At 39.9% G+C, this 19,164-nt stretch overlaps 1 protein-coding gene across 1 annotated transcript; it reads right to left on the reverse strand.

Moving 5' to 3' along the window:
* Positions 1-315: 315 nt before the first annotated feature.
* SSX4 (SSX family member 4) lies at positions 316-7,627 on the reverse strand. The gene is made up of 8 exons (XM_039843782.1): positions 7,593-7,627; positions 6,443-6,578; positions 5,881-5,995; positions 5,433-5,531; positions 3,814-3,863; positions 2,079-2,214; positions 1,261-1,365; positions 316-791 (listed from the first exon to the last, which is right to left on the reverse strand). Coding segments are annotated over exons 2-8 (576 nt in total). The 5' UTR covers positions 6,512-6,578; positions 7,593-7,627; the 3' UTR covers positions 316-789.
* Positions 7,628-19,164: the final 11,537 nt, after the last annotated feature.

A 19,164-nucleotide genomic window follows, 5' to 3' on the forward strand; every position in this document is an offset into this window, starting at 1 on the left:
CTGCCTGCAGAATCCTGCCCATGGATTGTAGTATAGAGTCCCATCAAATAAAACTGGAAACATCCCCCACAAGAATGTCAAGTCCACATGTGCAGGGCATTTGTCTGTCTTATTCCCTGATGACTTTTCAGCCCCAGAAGCAGCACACATTACACAGTGCACACCCATTAGGCATTTGTTCAATGAATGAGCCCTATGACGCAGCAATTCCACTTCTAGGATTATGTGCTAATGTAACACTCACACATGTGCACAGAGTTGTGTACATAAGAATGAGAGGAGCAAACAACTTGAAAATACTTGAAAGTGTTTATTAACTGTCAGTGACTGATGCAGCATGGAGCACCTGCTGAGTAGGAAAGAGAATGAAGGTGGATATCTCCAGGACAAGCTGTTAGTGGGGGAAAGCAGGTGGGAGACGCTCATAGTAGTGCCCTTTGTGTAAATTCAGAGAAAATTGTCTGAATCAAACCCCCAGAACTGCCATCAGAGGTCACATCTGGGGAGGGGAGGGTTGTGCTCTTTTGTGCAGAGTTATCTGACAGCACTTGTTTCCTGAGATAAGTGTGTGGACACAAGACAGAAATATATCTTCGGTATGTGTTACTCATTAATGAAACTATAACATCTAGAGGAATACTTGACACATAGTAAGAACCATCATGCTTAACTTTTCACTGTTGTGAATTTCTTTCACTTGCTATCCACTTGATGGCCAATAGTTCATGGCCTGTCCCATGTCCATGAATGCCATCAGGTTTTGCTCCTTATCATGGGCACTTGTCACATTTCTGAGGTGGAGGCAAAGAAAGAGAAGGAAAATAATTGACAGCGAGTTCGCATTGCCTGATCCATCAATATCCAAACCCTCAGGCTTACCTGCAGGGCTCTGAGGGCTCAGATTCCACCCTACCTCAGGGTCTAGATGCACCTTGTACTGCCCCTCATGGTTAACCTTATGTTCATGCCACAGAGACTCCCTCACCAGTTCTATGAGTTTTTAGGCTAGCGGAAAGTGTGGTCTATATATCGGGAGCTGACCAGGGGTTTGGGAGCCCAGGACATCTGGCTGCTGAGAAACCCTGGATATACAGAGCTTGGAGTAAAAAGAGTGTGGAAAGCCCAATCATGTAACCTCAATGCTGCACCCAGTGGTTTTGGAAAAGTAATGATTTGGGGAAAGAGTGACAAGTTCGATACCAGTACTATGACAGAACAGTGCGGGGTTTTTGCAGGGGACAGGGCTCAAGTGTGACTTACAGAGTTGGCTGTCTTCCTCAGTGTCACTGATATCTTCATATATGAGAAGGGACTCTTTTTCCTGCAGCCCAAGGTCCCAGACTTTAGTCTCCCCTGTACTGGATTCTGTGGTGGAGAAGCATTCATAAATGGAGGCTGGGTGGGTTAAGGAGTGTTGGCCCCTGTTTTGTCAGATAAGAGGATGACTCTTCCCTCCCTAGTGCCCATGGGCCTTCCACATGGTCTGTTTTCCACATCCTCTGGCTCAGAGAGGCTGAGATGTTAGACCTGCACAGGTCCGTACCAAATGCCAGGTAGAGATTTAGCTTTTGGTTCCTTCCACTGTCAGGGTTAGATTCTCAAACTCTTACCAGCACATACATTCAGACCTTCTTTATCTCAGGATATATTTTAAAGGGCATATTGTGTATTGAGCAGTGAGCTGAGGGTTGGGGAAACAACTCTGAGTATGATACATTCCCAGGTTATCAGAGATGGAATGTCTTGAGCACCTTTCATGTCATCAGGACATGATCTAATGCCTATAATGTATCTATTAATTATGTAATTATATATGTAATGCTTATAATCTATTAATTATGATTCTTTATTTCCACATTATGGACTAGGAATCTGGAGCTAAGAGAATCTGAAGGACCTGCCCAGAGCCACACGGCTTTTATCTTGATGACAACTCAATCTTTGACTCTGGAAGTCATGTTCTAATGACTCGGCTGGAGCTGGGTGACCTCCTCTGACCAGCAGGACCAGGCTTGTCCAGGACCCATCCCCCACACCAGGGAAGCCATAGGAGTTGTTTCCAGATGGTTTCCAATTACCTGGCATCTTCTCGTTCTGCTGCACAGAGGCACTCTCTTCTCCCAGGGGACACAGCTGATTCTGAGCTGGCTCTGAACCAGGTGTTACTGGTAGTGGCTTCAAATCATTTTCTTCTACTGGCTCCATGGGCATCTCCTTTTCATGTAAAAGTCACATATAAACAGTGTCAATGCCATTGCTCTAGTGCTTTAGGGCTTACAAAGTGTCTTCATATGCCGTACTTTAATTAGCATTTTTCCCAGCCCTAGGAGATCATTACATGACCAGCACCTGAATTATGAGGATCCTGAGAGATTAGAAGGAAAAGGAATGGCCTAAGTGAAGGGTGTTTGCAGGACCAGAACACTTAGTCTTCACGCTCTTTCCAGACTGACACTCTCGCAAACAGCAGAAGTCTCCATGTAAACGGTTGTGTTTTATATGGAAGATCTGGGGAAGAATAGCATTCTAAGAATCTGTGAGGTCTGTAAAAGCAACGAGGGGCTTCTATGAAATATAAGTGATCACAAATAAGCGAATAAACAGCTCCTGGGAGAGAACCTATATAAGTGTATAGAGGGGAATGATTTCTGCTGGGAAATGGTGTGGAGAACATGAATATGGGGAAGCAAGGGGAAAGGATGGTTCACAGAAATCAATGGAGACAGTAAAGAAAGGAGTGCCCTTTGTGACATACTATCCTACCCTGGAAAGATCTTTTAATGTGGAATTAGGGAGGTGGTTTCCGCATCAATTCTGCTTGTGTCAGAGTATGTTGTGACCAACAATCATAAGGTAACTTTATTCCGCTCCCTCATTTAGGAAACAGTGAACAATAAACGGAAAACAAGCTAAGTGAAAGTATACTCTGAGCTTGTAAACACTCTTTCAAAGTGGTAATAACAAAAAGGAATTCTTTCTCTTATGACCCTTCTTTGAATTTTCTCCTCCTCTGTCTTTACACTGGCAATGAAACGCCCAGATCCCTTTGCCCTCACAACTAGTTTAATCTGCAGTTGTGGCATCACTTACTTATTCAATGGACATTCAGAGACCTCCGAAGGTCCCTGGGCTGACCTGACACTTCAGAGATGCCTGAAGTGCAGATAAGGCCTCAAGGAGCTCACGGTTGTGAGGGACCTAGTCTAAGGAATTCTCAGGCCATGTGAGAGTGGCCCTGCAACAGAGCAGAGGAGACTGGTACTTCCTGCTGTGAGAGTGTGTGTCTAAATGGAAGCATTAGCAGCACCTATGGAGTAAACCCTAGGGAGACAACCCGAACTCATAAACATATGAAATGTTCATGAGCTCGGATAGGGTTTGGGCCTTTGGATGAGACTACTGTTTCTGACACTGTGGTGTCAGGCAAATTATTTTACATCTCTGTACCACAGTATCCTCATCTTTATAATAATAATAATAATAATAACAATAATAATAATAATAACAACTTAATATCTTCGTTATTCTTTGGGTTTAATAATAGTAACAAAGCAATAGAAGTTTTCTTAAAGATTACATAAACCCATGTGAATTGCTTGAAAGATATCTAGCAATGTCACTACAAAGACAGAAGTATCAGCTATCACAAAGTTTAATTATTAAGCATTGATGCTAAATCAGTCTGTGTCATATGAGACCAGGAAAGGGAGGCAGTGAGGATGAGGACAGTTTCTATGTTTTCCTTCTCTTACCATATTCCCATCTGTGGATGAAGAAAGACTCTGTGGTCCTCCAGATTTGAGAGATACTCACCTTTGGGTGGTTTCTCTGTTGCACGTTGGAGGCCTCCTGAGGACATTCATCTAAAAGAGGGTGATAAATCAGAACTGTCCTTTGTTGCTAAATATTCCCAAACTTCAGAGAGAATCCTAGAATATCAGGGAATTCTGCAGCAGACAGTATGAATCCACTCAGTGTCAATGGGTTATTTTGAGGCTGGCTTTGGAATTGTTTAATAATGATTTATTTATGGCATTTATTTATAACATAAATTCATCACTTTCCTTCTGATGGTTTATAAAATGCGAACTAAATCCCATCACTGCCTCATCCTATTCCACGATACACTTCTTAATGTTTTTCTCAAAGAATTAAATGGATTGCTTAGGAATTTGAATTGTATCCACATAAAGGTGTGTGGCAACTAAAAATCACTGTAGACTTAAAAGGGTGAATTTTATAGTGTGTCAGTTATGCCTCCAATGAAGCTGTTAAGTGTGTAATGCACCAGGGATTATTTAGTCAGCGGTTCTGGAAGGTTTCCAGTCTAAAACTACTCCACTAATGTCAAAAGCTTTGTAGATAGTCAAGCACTGGATTTTCAGCCTCCTAACAATATTTTTGTGAGCTTGTGGAATCTGGCCCCTTGAGCTGTGGAGTTAGAGGTCTACTGGAGACAACAGGAGCATTTTGATCCTATCTTCTTACAACTGTGCTGTCAGAGCAGAAGAGCAAGTGAACACATCCCGTCCCTTTTATAGTGAGTGAACAGATTGTCCACATGCACAAAGTTTTCTAGAATCTGTTCCATTTCTCACTCCATGTTGCCTAAGCTGGCTGACAAATGGGAAATCTCAGTGTATGTGTGTGTGGTGGGGGGAATGCTCTCGAAAACCCTCTCCTAAGGTCAAGACTTGGAATCAGGAACAATTAAGAGTGAGAAGACTCAGGAACAATTAAGAGTGAGAAGACTATTCGGTTTGGGTAACAGGGAAGTACCTGAATGTCATTACATAATGCCTTAATCCCTTTGTCTCTTAAGATATTTATCTTATAGTTATCTATTATCATAAGATTGACTCTGGAAATTTTTAGTGGATATACACTTTAAGTACATTTATCTCAATTGTCCTGTGATTCATTAACAGTGTTTAACAAAAGTAATAATTCTTTTCTATAAAAAATTTTTAAAACGTACTGAAAATTACAGAGAATAATATTGGAAACACGTTTGCATCTACCACCGCATCCAGTCAATTCCAACATTATCCCACAACAGCCTCAGATCGCTCTGAGCTCTGTATTCAAAATACAACGAAACATTGTAAACATGTCACAGCTGATGCAAATTGTGCAGCTCTTAGTGATCCCTGCCCTCCCTCCTTCTCCACTCCTCAGTTTGATGAGTTTGATTCTCACTCTGGTTTTCATACATTTGCCATTTACTTATTATCCATAAAACATATCGTCATTTTGCATGTTTTAGGGTTATATATGAATGGCCTCTGACTATACTTAATCTTCTGCATCCAATTCTCTTCACACAGCTGTGATGCTTTTGCAGGAAGAAACTCCTGAGAACCTTTCCGAGAGCTGCACCCCAAAGCAGCCAGACTTCAAGAGCCTCTTTCCAGGCCCTTTCTGTTACTCACCCTGATTCTTGAGGTTCTGATCTTCATCGAAATCATTCTCAGAAGATTTTGTGGTCGATTTCTTAGGATTCATGAAAGCTGGGAGGGTAGCGTCGAGACCTAGATGAAGCAAAATATTTATTCCTTAGGAGACATGAGAGGTGGGTGGGATGCTGGGAGGTAGCAGGGACAATAAAGCTCATCTGCAGGGTGAGAAGGTATCGGAACAAAGACCAGTGGGAGAGAAACAAGCAGGATCCAAGTCTGAGCATCTCCATGGCCACTTCCGGCCCTAAGCCCTGTGCAGGATACAAAAGAACAGATGGTACACAAGCCGCCCTGAGATTTCTCCCTACACAAAAGGAAAGAGGGGAACACGTGCTGTAGCCTAAGCAGAAGACATGACGTGTAGAACAAAAGAGGGATAGTCATGTGTCCCTGGGCCTCTCTGGACCCAGAACTCCATTACCTAGACCAGTCATGGTGTCGTAGTTTCTCTTCAGGCATGCATAGGTCCTCTTCTGTGAGTTTCCCAGCTTTGCCCACTCTTCCTTAGAGAAGTATTTGCAAATATCCTTGAAGGTCTAGAAAACAAGGAAAAATCAATCCCGACTGCAACTAAGGTAAAAAATCTCTGACATTGAGCCTAGTAGCCTCTTCCTCCACTGCAGGACTTCTGTATTGGATCTGTAAACTGGACGTAATAATTCCACTAGGTTGATGTCATGGCTAACTTACAGAACAAGGGTAACATTCCTTTGCCTCTCCCATGGCATGCAGTGCTGCTTACTGCTGGTGGCGGGCTCTCCTCTCACCTTCCAGAATGGACTGAGAGGATGCAAATGCAGTGCAAGGTCACAGACGAGGCATGCCAGGTAAGTTCTCAGTGTAGGTGGGAGGCCCCCGAGGCTCTGCATCTCCCCCAACACCATGCTACCTGTCCCCACCGACTCTGACCTCACCTTCGCAGAAATCTAGGTCACCTGACATTGTCTCCAGGGCCACTCCTCTCCCCCTCCAGATGACCTCACCTCGCATTTCTCCACTGATTTCTGGGAATCCTCCCCGGGACTCTTTGCAAAGGAGCTGCCTCTGTTCATGATGCTGAAATTGGTCTGATCTGGATGGGACACAGCCTGAGTCTCTCCAGTCCTGAGGCCTAGGATCCTATGGGGAGGGTGGAGAGATAGCACTGAGGGAAGGCCTCATGCAGACTGTCACCTGAAAGGAAGATTCTGCTTTTCTCCATCCTTGGCTTATCTGTCTCTGAGGAAGGACATGGGAGAAGTCAGATGAGAACAAGGGGCAGAGGTCTCTGGGAGAAGTACTGATTAGGAGGACAGGTTTTCTGTGGGCATGATCAAAGCAGCTGTGAATCTTTGGGGGGCGTGGTTCGTTACTATTGTTAGTTAGCCTGGAGTTTGGCTTATCCTGAAGGAAAGCTATAAAGACCATAATTGTCAAAACAGTGAATTTAAGATATAGTTTTATTGAGTGGGTATTTTGAGGCAAAGGAGAGTGGAGGTAATTCCTAGAGATAATAAGGTTTGGGTGTTTAGGCAAAGCTAGATGTTTATTCCCACCCCCGCCCCTGCTGCAGCCCTGCCCGCACCGTGAAAAGGAATGAGGATCGCTACTATGAGTAGATTTAGAGGCTATTACTAGGTTGTTTGAAAAATTCTGGGAGTGAAGAGAGCTGGAATCTCTGAGACCATAGGACTAGGCATCACTGAGGCTGAGAATATGTGGAGTTTTAATGCAGCAATGTGGTGCTCTCCAATCTGAGGGCAACGGGAGTCTCAGAAAAGGGGACACTTAGAGGTTGCTGCGGCCAGTAAGATTGCTACTTTATCCCACAGAATACTTAAAGGAGTCCTTTATGCAGAGGCTATCCATGGCTGAGGAAATATAAGGGGCGTCTGGCTAATTTCGGGGGTTGTTCTCAGGAATAGGGGAGTTTTGCTTGCCTCAGAAAGAGGAATTAGCCTCACACGAAGAGACCAATTTTAGTTTTAGCTCTCCCTGGCGGAGAAGGATACCGAGAGGCTTTAAGTCATTTCTTAGTCCTAAGGATCTTGAGGATGCCTGGAGGCACAGTCAGGACCCAACTGCTTGAGCTACCTGCACTTTTCTACCTGCCTCACATTAACCTCTCCAAGAGGATCCTCAAAGAGAACCTACCTCAGAAACGAAGTGGTGTCGACGGATCGCTTTCTGACGAGATGAAATCCCACAATTCAACGGTCCAAGGACCTTCGACCAATGAGAACAGTTAGCGAACCTGATCTGACCAATTGGAGGTCAGGAGAGTGGGCGGGGCAAGCGAGGCAAGAATGGGATCTATCAGTCCAGGGAAGGAATGTCGTCTCAAAGTGGGTGGAGGCTCAGATTTTCCCGCTGGAAGCAAGTTTTCTCTCTAGCAGAATTGGCCACTCCAATTTCCATAAGACCCATCAGCACGCATGCTCCCTTTCTCTTCAGCCTACTACTCCCTATCCACTGCTGTGCATTTTTTTAATGGAATGTATGAGACAAGTCGCCATCTCACATTCTTCCATTCCGTTTCCAGCTTTCTCAAGTACGAAGTCATTCCTAGGACCTACCGGGACCTTTGCAGTAACTTGCAGTTTTGAAAGTGTGGTTTTAAAATCAGCATTTGTTATGTGATTTTTTGACGTATTTTTTCTAGAAGTCGCAATAACCAGAAACATATTTTACCCCTTAATACAAATATTTACAACACTAGTATTAAAATTGGTATCCATGTGATTAGGGCTTGCTGTATTCCTCGGGGGGCTCAGAAGTTACTTTCTCTAAGAAGTCTCTCATACTCCCCCCACTCCCCAGTACCCACTGGGCTTTTCATTCACAGCCCTGATCTATCTATGTTGCTTCTCCCAGAATGACACAGAGCTCTCTGAGGGCAGGGACGGAGCAATGGCCCTTGTGGCCCTCATTCAATTTTCACAACCTCCCCTTGAAGTAAGGGCTGTTATCATCTCCATTGTGCAGATGTGGTGACTGAGGCTCAGAGAGTTAAGCAACCTGATTAAGGTCAGTCACACCATCAGCAGGTAGTAGAGTTGGCATTCGTTCCCAGGTTGAATTAAGTTCAAAGTCTGTGCTTTTAATTACTTGTCTATATTGCCGCAAATATTTGTCAGTCGAATGAATGAATGAATGAATGAATGAATGAATGAATTTGCCTTAAAACTAAAAAGAACTTGAACAATCTACATGATCTCCAACAATCACTCATAATTTCTTGTGGCTTCTGTAACAAATTAATAAGAACTTTGTGGCATTACACAACAGAAATTTAGTATTTAACAGTTCTGGAGGTCAGAGGTCTGAAATTAGTTTCCCTGGGCTGAAATCATAGTGTTATCTGAGCTACTGTCTTTCCAGAGGCTTGTGGAGAGAATCTGCTCCTTGCTTCTTCCATTTTCTAGTGGCAGCCAACATTCGTGGCTTGTGGTTGCATCATTCCAATCAATCTCTGCCTCCAGCGTCTCATTGTCTTCTTTTCTTCTATCTCTGTGAAATCTCCTTCTGCTTCCCTCTGTTAAGAACACTTGTGATAGATACATTTAGGGCTCATTTAGATAATTCAGGATAATCTCTCTGTCTCATGATCTTTAACTTAATCACATCTGCAAAGTCTTATTTGTTGTGTAAGGCAACATTCATGGGTTCCAAAAACTTGGATGTGGCTAACTTTTGGAGAGGTCATTATTCCTTCTAGCACAGTCTGCTCTTTCATCTTCAAAGATTCGTGTTCAAACCACATGCAAAATATAAACACTTTATCCCCAAATTTCAGAATCCATTGTAGCATCAGCTCAAGTGAACAATCTCATCGAGATATCATCAGCTTGAAAGTATCAACTCTCATCATCTAAATGAGGTATGGGAGGAACTCAGGTTAATTCCATCCTGGACAAAATTATTTTTTGCACATGGACACTAGAAAAGAAGTTATTTGATCCCAAGTACAGTGGTGGGATAGGCATAGGATAATAGGTATAGTCATTCCTATTTCAAAAGGAGAAAATGTAAGAACAGAAGGAGTCATTGGTCTCGAGCATTACTGAAATCAAGGGGGCCAAGTTCCATTAGGTTTCAAGGACTGGAATAATCCTCCATGGCTGGAGGCTCTCCCACATGGGTCTACAGCTCTGCCCTCAGAGTCATTCTTCTTTTCTCTTGAAGGGTAGCACATATTTGCAATTGAGTAGTTTTATCAACGTGTTTTATGCCTGTAGAATTTTGGCAGTCTGACAGCCTTCCTCTATTTTGTCCCTCCTCTTTTGCTTTCAATTCAGTGTCGCAATGTTTCTGACAATATAACATTTTCAGCAAACTTTGGCAAATCTCGGGTTTCAAGATGGCATTTTAGGAAGATGGTGATCTCTCCCTCTTCCTCGAACAGATAGAATATGTATGTACTTTTAGATCATTTTTTACTGGGAGAAAATTTAGGGCTTATTGAATACCTTCCATACAACAAATGATAGAGAGTAGTGCATAGATAGATTTGGGGATCCACAAGAGCTCTCTAGGTTCTGAGGGAACTCTCAGGGATCATATATGCTGGTGAGTGCTACTGTTTACATTTCCTCTCCACGTGGATATTATGGGCAGGAGCCGTATGCAGGTTTTCTGGTCAAACTGCAAGGCCACTGCAGCATGTTTCTGGCCACCCTGCCCAGAGCTCACTCTCACCAACAAACAGTGTGTTCAAGTGCATGAGAACTGGGCGCTTTCACCCGGAGCTCATTCCAGCTGTGGACAACTGGAACATCAGGGTGTCTCCAGAGCCAGAGCTCATTACAGTAGGATTAACAGGGCGCTGTGAATTCTGTGCACTGGTCTGCGCAAACCATAAACTGCTCTGACCATGGACAACCGGATCAACAGGGTGTTGCTACCTGCAAATGCACACCTAGACGCCCTACCAGAGCTCATTCTGGTTAGAATAACAGGATTCTGAGGCATGCATACAACATGCCGCACTGCCTTGAGTCCCCTCCTCCAAGCCAGCTGTCATACTTGGTGATGTTCATGCCTGCCACGACTTCATCTGGCCTGCCAAAACCACCTGGCACACAGTCTACACAGAGTTTGCTTTTACACAAGGCCACTTTTTTAAGATTGGGAGAGATAGCTATTTCATCTAATTCATAGGAACAATCACAGAACATCAAAGAAAAAAAGACAGGAATATGTTCCAAATGATGGAACAAGAAAAAAATCCCAGAAAACTGCAGTAAAAGCAGTTCTAAGGGAGAATTTCATAGCTATACAAGGAATGAGAATAATCTCAAGTAAACAATTTAACTTTATACCTAATGGAACTGGAAAAAGTACAAACAAAACCCAAAGTAAGTAGAAGGAAGGAAGTAATAAATATTAGAGCAGAAATAAACAAAATAAAGACTAAAAATTATAAAAGATTAATAAAAGTAAAAGCTAGTTCTTTGAAAGGATAAATAACATTGATAATCCTTTAGCCAGCATCATTAAGAATAAAAGAGAGCCCAAATAAATAAAATCAGAAATGAAAGAGAAGTTATAACTGGCACCAAAGAATTACAAAGGATTATAAGGAATACTACAATTATATACCAACAAATTAGGCAACCTGAAAGAAATTCCCAGAAAAATACAATCTTCCAAGACTGAACCAGGAAGAAACAAAAAATCTGAATAGACTGATTACTAGCAATTGAAGCAGTAATGAAAAAACTCCCAAAAAACAAAACTCCAGGACCAGACGGTTTCAAAGGTGAATTCTGTCAAACATTTAAGGAAAAATTAGTACCTATCTTTCTTAAACTATCCCAAAAGATTGAAGAGGAAGGAACGTTTCCAATCTCATTCTAAAAGGCCAATGAAATTAACCCCATACCAAAACCAGAGAAAAACCCACCAAAAAAAAAAAAAAACCCCAGAAAAAAATTGGCTAATATCCATGATGAACATGGATACAAGAATTCTCAACAAAATATTAGCAAATCAAATTCAATAATACATTAAAATGATTATACACCATGATCAAGTAGATTGATTCCTGAGATTGAAGGTTTGTTTAATATCTGCAATCAACCAATGTGGTACACCACATTAACAAAACTAAGGATAAAAATCATACAATCATCTTAATAAATGTAGAAAAAGCATTTGAAATAATTTGACATTCATTTATGATAAAAACTCTAAACAGATCGAGGGATCATACCTTAACATAATAAAGGCTATATATGACAAACCCACAGCTAACATCATACTTAATGGAAAAAAGGTGAAAGCTATTCCTCTAAGATCAGGAAGAAGGCAAGGATGTCCACTCTCACCACTATTATTCAATATAGTATTGGAAGTTTTAGCCACAGCAGTCAGACCAGAAAAAGAAATAAAAGGCAACTAAGTTGGAAAGGAAGAAGTAAAACTATTATTATTTGCAGGTGACATGATATTATATATAGAAACCCTAAAGACTACAAAAACTATTAGAACTAATAAGTGAATTTAGTAAATTTGCAGGATAAACATTAATATATAGAAACTTTGCACTTCTATACACTAATAATAAACTATCAGTAGGAGACATTAAGACAATTCCATTTGCAACTACATCAAAAAGAATAAAATACAGAGGAATAATTTTAACCAAAGATGTGTAAGACCTGTACTCTGAAAACTATAAAACATTGAAGAAAGAAATTGAAGAGGACACAAATAAATGGAAGGATATACTGTGCTCCTGGATTGGAAGGATCAATGTTAAAATAACTATACTACTCAAAGCAATCTATAGATTCAGTGCAATCCCTATCAGTATACAACGACATTCTTTTTTTTTTCTTTACAATATTATTAAGGACAACATAACTTATTTATTAACTTTCTTTTTTTAAATTGTATTAACATTAGTTAATACAATTAATTATATAATTTTCAGGTGTACATTATAATTTGACATCTGTATATTCTATTGTGTGTTTACCACTCGCAGTCCAGTTTCCTTCAGCTACCATATATTTGATCACTCGTACCCACTTCACCTCTCCCTACTCCCCTATATTTGATCCCCTTTACCCCGTCTACCCCCCTCCTCCCCCCTCCTCCCTCCCCCCCACTCCTCTTCACTTGGTAACCAATTAGTCTACAGTCCATATCCATGAGTCTCTGTTTGTCCTGTTCATTTGTTGCTTTTAGGTTTATATCCCACATATAAGTGATACCACTCAGCTTTTTCGGACTGGCTTATTTCGCTCAGCATGATTATCTCGAGGTCCATCCAGGTTGTTGCAAATGGCAGTATTTCATCTCTTCTTAAGGCTGAGTGATATTCCATTGTATATATGTACCACAGCTTCTTTAGCCAATCATCTAACGTAGGACACTTCGGTTGCTTCCATGTCCTGGCCACCGTGAATAATGCTGCTATGAATGTGTGCAAATATCTTTTCGGATATGGGTTTTCAAATTTTGGGGGGTAAATACCCTGTAGAGGAATTGCTGGATCATGTTGTAGATCAATTCTTAGTTTTTTGAGGAACCTCCATACTGTTGTCTGTAGTGGCCGTACCAATTTGCAGTCCCACCAGCAGTGTATGAGGGTTCCTTTTTCTCCGCATTCTCTCCAACATTTGCTATTACTTGTCCTGTTGATTATAGCTATTCTAACAGGTATGAGACGGTATGTCATTGTGGTTTTGATTTGCATGTCACTAATAGAGATGTTGGGCATCTTTTCAAATATTTGGTGGCCATTTGTATGTCCTCTAGGGAGAATTGTCTGTTCAGGTCCTCCGCTCATTTTTTGATTGGACCGTTTTTGTTGTTGTTGTTGTTGTTGTTATTGTGTCGTATGAATTCTTTGTATATTTTGGATATTAGGTCCTTATCGGAGGTGTTGCTTGCAAATACATTCTCCCATTTGGATGGTTGTCTCTTTACCTTGTTGACAGTTTCTTTTACTGAGCAGAAGCTTTTTAGTTTGATGTAGTCTCATTCATGTATCTTTGCTTTTACTTCTCTTGCTTTTGAGGTCAAATTCATAAAATCCTCCTTAAGTCCAAGGTCCTTGAGTTTAGTTCCTATGTTTTCTTCTCCGCATTTTATTGCTTCAGGTCTTATATTCAAGTCCTTAATCCATTTTGAGTTAATTTTGGTGTGTGGTGACAGAAAACAGTGTAGTTTCATTCTTCTGCAGGTGGCTTTCCAGTTTTCCCAGCACTGTTTATTGAAGAGGCTTTCCTTTCTCCACTGCATGTTTTTGGATTTTTGTTGAAAATTATTTGCCCATAGAAATATGGGTTTACTTCTGGACTCTCGATTCTGTTCCACTGGTCCGTGTGTCTGCTTTCCTGACAGTACCATACTGTTTTGATTACTGTCACTTTGTAGTATAATCCGAAGTCAGGCAGAGTGATGCCTCCAGCCTCATTCTTTTTTCTCAGGACGGCTTTTGCAATTCGGCGTCTTTTGTGCTTCCATACAAATCTGATGATTTTTTGTTCTATTTCTTTAAAAAATGCCGATGGGAGTTTGATGGAGATTGCATTGAATCTGTATAATGCTTTAGGTAATATGGTCGTCTTAACTATGTTGACTCTTCCAATCCAAGAACGTGGAATATCTTTCCATTTCTTTGCATCTTCTTCGATTTATTTTAATAGGGTCTTGTAGTTTTCATTATATAGGGCCTTCACATGTTTCGTTAAATTTATTCCTAGGTATTTAATTCTTTTCGTTGCAATTGCAAAAGGAATTGATTTTTTTCCACTTCTTTTTCTGACATGTCATTATTAGAGTATAGGAACACTATGGTTTTTTGAACATTGATTTGTATCCAGAAACTTTACTGTATTTGCTTTTATTGTTTCTAGTAGTGTTCTTGTGGAGTCTTTAGAGTTTTCTATTTAGAGAATCATGTCATCTGCAAATAGTGACAGTTTGAATTCTTTGTTTCCTATTTCAATGCCTTTTATATCTTTCTCTTGCCTGATTGCACTTGATAGGACCTCCAATGCTATATCGAATAATGGTGGCGATAGTGGACAAGCTTGCCTTGTTCCTGATCTTAGAGGGAAAGTTTTTAGTTTTTCATCATTAAGTATAATGTTGGCTAAGGGTTTGTCATATATGGCCTTTATTATGTTAAGGTACTTTCCTTCTGTACTGATTTTGTTAAGTGTTTTGATCATAAATGGATGTTGTATCTTGTTGAAGGCTTTTTCCGCAACTATTGATATGATCAGATGATTCTTATTTTCTAATTTATTTATGTGGTATATCACATTAATCAATTTGCGTATGTCGAAGCATCCCTGTGCCCCTGGGATTAAGCCAACTTAATCATGGTATATAATCTTTTTAATATACAACGGCATTCTTGTTGGAACTAGAACAAAGAATCCTAAAAGTTATCTGGAACCATGAAAGGCCGTAAATAGACAAAACAATTGAGAAAGAAGAACAAAGTTAGGGGTAGCACACTCCTGATTTCAAACTATACTACAAAGCTATAATAATCAAAACAGTATATAGTACTGGCACAAAAACAGACACAAAGATCAATGGAACAGAATAGAGAGCCCAGAAATCAACCCTCGCTTTTATGGTCAATTAATCTATGACAAAGGAGGCAAGAATATATAATGGAGAAATGACAGTCTCTTCATAAATAGTGTTTGGAAAACTGTATAGATAGATGCAAAAAAATGAAACTGGACTATCATCTTATGCTATATACAAAAATAAACTCAAAATGGATTAAAGACTTAACTGTAAACCTGAAATCATAAAACTCCAAGAAGAAAACACAGGCAGTAAATTCTTTGACACTGGTCTTAGCAATTCCTTTTTGTCTATGATTCTTTGGGCAAGATAAGCAAAAGAAAAAATAAAACAGTCTACATCAAACTAAAAATATTCACAGTGAGGGAAACCATCAACAAAACAAAAAGACAATGTACTGAATGGGAGAAGATATTTGCTAATGATATATCCAGTAAGAGTTTAATATCCAAAATACATAAGGAACTCATACAACTCAACATTAAAAAAATAAACAATCCAATTAAAAAATGGGCAGAGGACATGAATAAACATTTCCCTAAAGATGCTGTACAGATGGCCAACAGACATATGAAAAGATGCTCAGCATCACTAATCATTAGAGAAATGTGATACCACTCCATGTCAGTCAGAATGGCTATTATCAAAAAGTCAACGAATAAGATTCTGGGAAACATGGCAGAGTGAGAAACATCCTCAAATCTCTCCCCTTGAAACAACAATAAGATGAACATCTAAAACTCAACAAAAAACACCCGAACTGCACACTAGCATATCTGAGCATTGGATTTGTGCATAAGAGATACCAAAGGTCAGAAACCCGGGTGTCGGGTGGTGGACTGGAAGAAATAAAGAAATGCCTCTCATTATGCCACGCCAGAGCTCCTGCAGAGGAGGGGGGCAGGGGGTGAAGGTGTAGCGACTTTTCCTGAACAGCCTTGCCTGGAAGTGCTTTGAGTTCCACGCAGCCGGCAGCAGGGCCCAGTCATCAGGGCAGAAAGCAGAGAAGCAAGATGGGGCTGATGAGAAAAACAGTTGATTTTTAATGGCCCCCATTTTGGCTGAGCCGCAGCCCCCAACTCCCAACCTAGAGGGTCCCTCCCCCGATAACCTCTGAGACCAAACACCGCGGAGCCCCAGGGGAATCTGAGCAAATGCTGCTGAGACAGTTGCTGACACTGACGGACTGAAACAGAGTAGCAAGTGTGATTAAATATCTATGAGAAAATAAAAAGGACATTATTTAGGCTTTATATAAAGCAGGGATCTAAGAGGCTAAGATGCCACCTACTGGAAATCAAAAGAAAAGTGCTTCTTTGCAACGGGCTAAAGAGAGACCTTTATATAATAAATCTTCTTTCTGGAAAAACGGCAGAATACACTTCCATTAATACTCAGGCGGAGAAATAGTCCATTAAACACCATGAACAACCAAGGTGACAAGGCATCTCACAAAGAAAGAGAAAAGTCTCCAAGAAATAAGCTTATAGACATAGAAATATGTGACTTAAATGACAGAGAATTCAGGAACTTCTGAAAAAACTCAGTAAATTCTGAAAAGAGTCATAGCAACAATTTTAGGAATTGAAAAAACAACTAGATGAGCAGAGCAAGGAGATTGAAATCCTCAAAAAGAACAGAATAGACCTTCTGGAGATAAAAACACATGCAAGAGATGAAAAATGAAATAGCAAGCTTGGGAAATAGAGTCGACCAAATGGAGGAAAGGATCAGTGATATCGAAGACAGAAATTTGGAGATAAATCAGAAGGAAAAAGAGAGAAACCTAAGAATGAAAAATAATGAAAGAGAAATACAAAAACGAGCTGATATCATCAGGAGAGGAAACAAGAATAATGGGCATTCATGAAAGGGAGGAAAAGGATCACGGACTAGAAAGCATTTTCAGGCAAATAGTGGACAAGAATTTCCCAAATCTAAGGAATGAGGTGGAGCTTGGAATTCAAGAAGTAACAGAACATCCAATTATCTCAACCCCAAAAGGCCTTCACCAAGACACATTGTATTACAGTTATCAAAAATCAATGACAAAGAATTCTCAGGGAAGCCAGGGAGAAGAAAACAGTAACCTATAAAGGAAAACTCATTAGATTATCATTGGACTTCTCAGTGCAAACCTTACAAGCCAGAAAGGAATGAAATTAAATATTTAAACTATTAAGTGAAAGGAACTACCAACCTAGAATAATGTATCCAGCTAAGCTCTCATTTAGATATGAAAGAGAAATAAAGACATACAAAAATGGAAGGAATTCTCCACTACAAGGCCTGACAATAAGAAATACTGAAAGGAGTCAGTTCACCTAAAACAAATGACAAAAAAAAAATACATAATTAGGAGTAAAGTGACCATCATGCAAATAGAAGCAGAGGAGCGCAAACCTTACTAAGAACAGGTCATTATTAGCTTAAATAATAAGAAGAGAATTGCTATAGCAAGATAGTAATGAATGTTCAGCATACATAGAGACAAATTGAGACAACAATGACTGAAAAGAGGAGGATTCAAAGATTCAAATTTGTAGAGGGGAATGGAGCTAAGGCACGTGCAGAGAAAATGGATGTCTGTATATATAGAACTATCCTTTACATATTTGTACTGGTAACCACACACAGAAGATTCAGAACTGAAGTATACAACATAAAACAAGAAAGACCAGAGGGAAAACCCACAAAAGCCAACCAAAATAAAGAAAACAGAAACACATGGGCAAGGAAGCAATGGAAATACCGAGCTATCAGAAAGCAAAAGATAAAATGGCTATAAGAAGACCTCATATTTCAATTATCACCCTAAATGTAAATGGACTGAACTCACCAATAAAAAGGCAGAGTTGCAGAATGGATCACAAAACAAAACCCAACTATATGCTGCCTCCAGGAGACACATTTCAGTTACAAAGACAAATATAGACTCAAAGTGAAAGGGTGGAAAATGATATTTCAAGCAAATGGCATTCAGAGAAAAGCGGGAGTAGTGGTACTAATATCAGACGAAATAGACTTCAAAATAAAAACGGTAAAGAAAGACACTTCAAAATGATAAAGGGAATCATGCACCAAGAAGACATAACACTCATTAGTATCTATGCTCCCAATCAGGGAGCCCCGAAATATGTAAAGCAATTACTAACAGAACTAAAGGGAGAAACAGACAAAAACACTATCATACTAGGGGACCTAAATACCCCACTGTTGGATATGGACAGATCATCCAAACAGAAAATCAATAAGGAAATAATATCCTTAAATGACACATTAGTCCAACTGGACATAATTGACATTTACAGAGCCTTCCATCCCAAAACAGCTGCTTATACATTCTTCTCTAGTACACATGGAACATTCTCAAGAATCGACCACATACTGGGACACAGAGATAGCCTCAACAAATGTATGAGGATTGAAATCATAACAATCATATTCTCTGATCATAATGCTCTGAAACTAGAGATCAACTGCAAAATGAAAGCAGGAAGAAAGACAAATACATGGAGATTAAACAACAAGCTACTGAAGAATAACTGGGTCAGGGAAGAAATAAAAAGAGAGATCAAGAGATACACAGAAACGAATTATAATGATAGTACAACATATTGAAACATTGGGATGTGGCGAAAGCGGTCATAAGAGGAAAGTTCATATCATTACAGGCCTATCTCCAAAGATAAGAACAAATAAACAACCTAATGCTTCATCTTAAAAAACAAGAAAAGGAAGAACAAATAAAGCCTAAAATCAGCAGAAAGAAAGAAATAATCAAAATTAGAGCAGAAATAAATGAAATTGAAAACAAAGACAATAGGTAGAAAAAAATAAATGCAACAACAGCTGGTTCTTTGAGAAGGTTAATAAAATTGACAAAACCCTGGCTAGACTTACTAAAGAAATAAGAGAAAGGACAAATAAACAAAATCAGGAATGAAAGAGGGGAAATTACGACAGACACCACAGAAATACAAAGGATTGTAAAGAATACTATGAAAAAATTTATAACACCAAATTTAATAACCTAGAAGAAATGAACCAATACTTAGAGAAATACAATCTACCTTGGCTGAGTCAAGAAGAACTGGAAAATCTAAATAGACTAATCAGCAGTATGGAAATTGAAACAATCATCAAGATTCTCCAAAAAGTAAAT

Source organism: Pteropus medius, unplaced genomic scaffold, assembly GCF_902729225.1.
Source record: "Pteropus medius unplaced genomic scaffold, Ma_sr-lr_union100, whole genome shotgun sequence".
NCBI classification, from domain to species: domain Eukaryota; kingdom Metazoa; phylum Chordata; class Mammalia; order Chiroptera; family Pteropodidae; genus Pteropus; species Pteropus medius.

Excerpts from the sequence above, each read along its gene's own strand:
- SSX4 (XM_039843782.1), bottom strand. The coding sequence starts at position 6,511 with ATGAACAGAGGCAGCTCCTTTGCAAAGAGTCCCGGGGAGGATTCCCAG. Across the intron at positions 5,532-5,880 it reads CGACACCATGACTGGTCTAG|GTCTCGACGCTACCCTCCCA; the intron begins GTAATGGAGTTC and ends TGCTTCATCTAG. Across the intron at positions 2,215-3,813 it reads AACAGAGAAACCACCCAAAG|GAGATGCCCATGGAGCCAGT; the intron begins GTGAGTATCTCT and ends TTACATGAAAAG.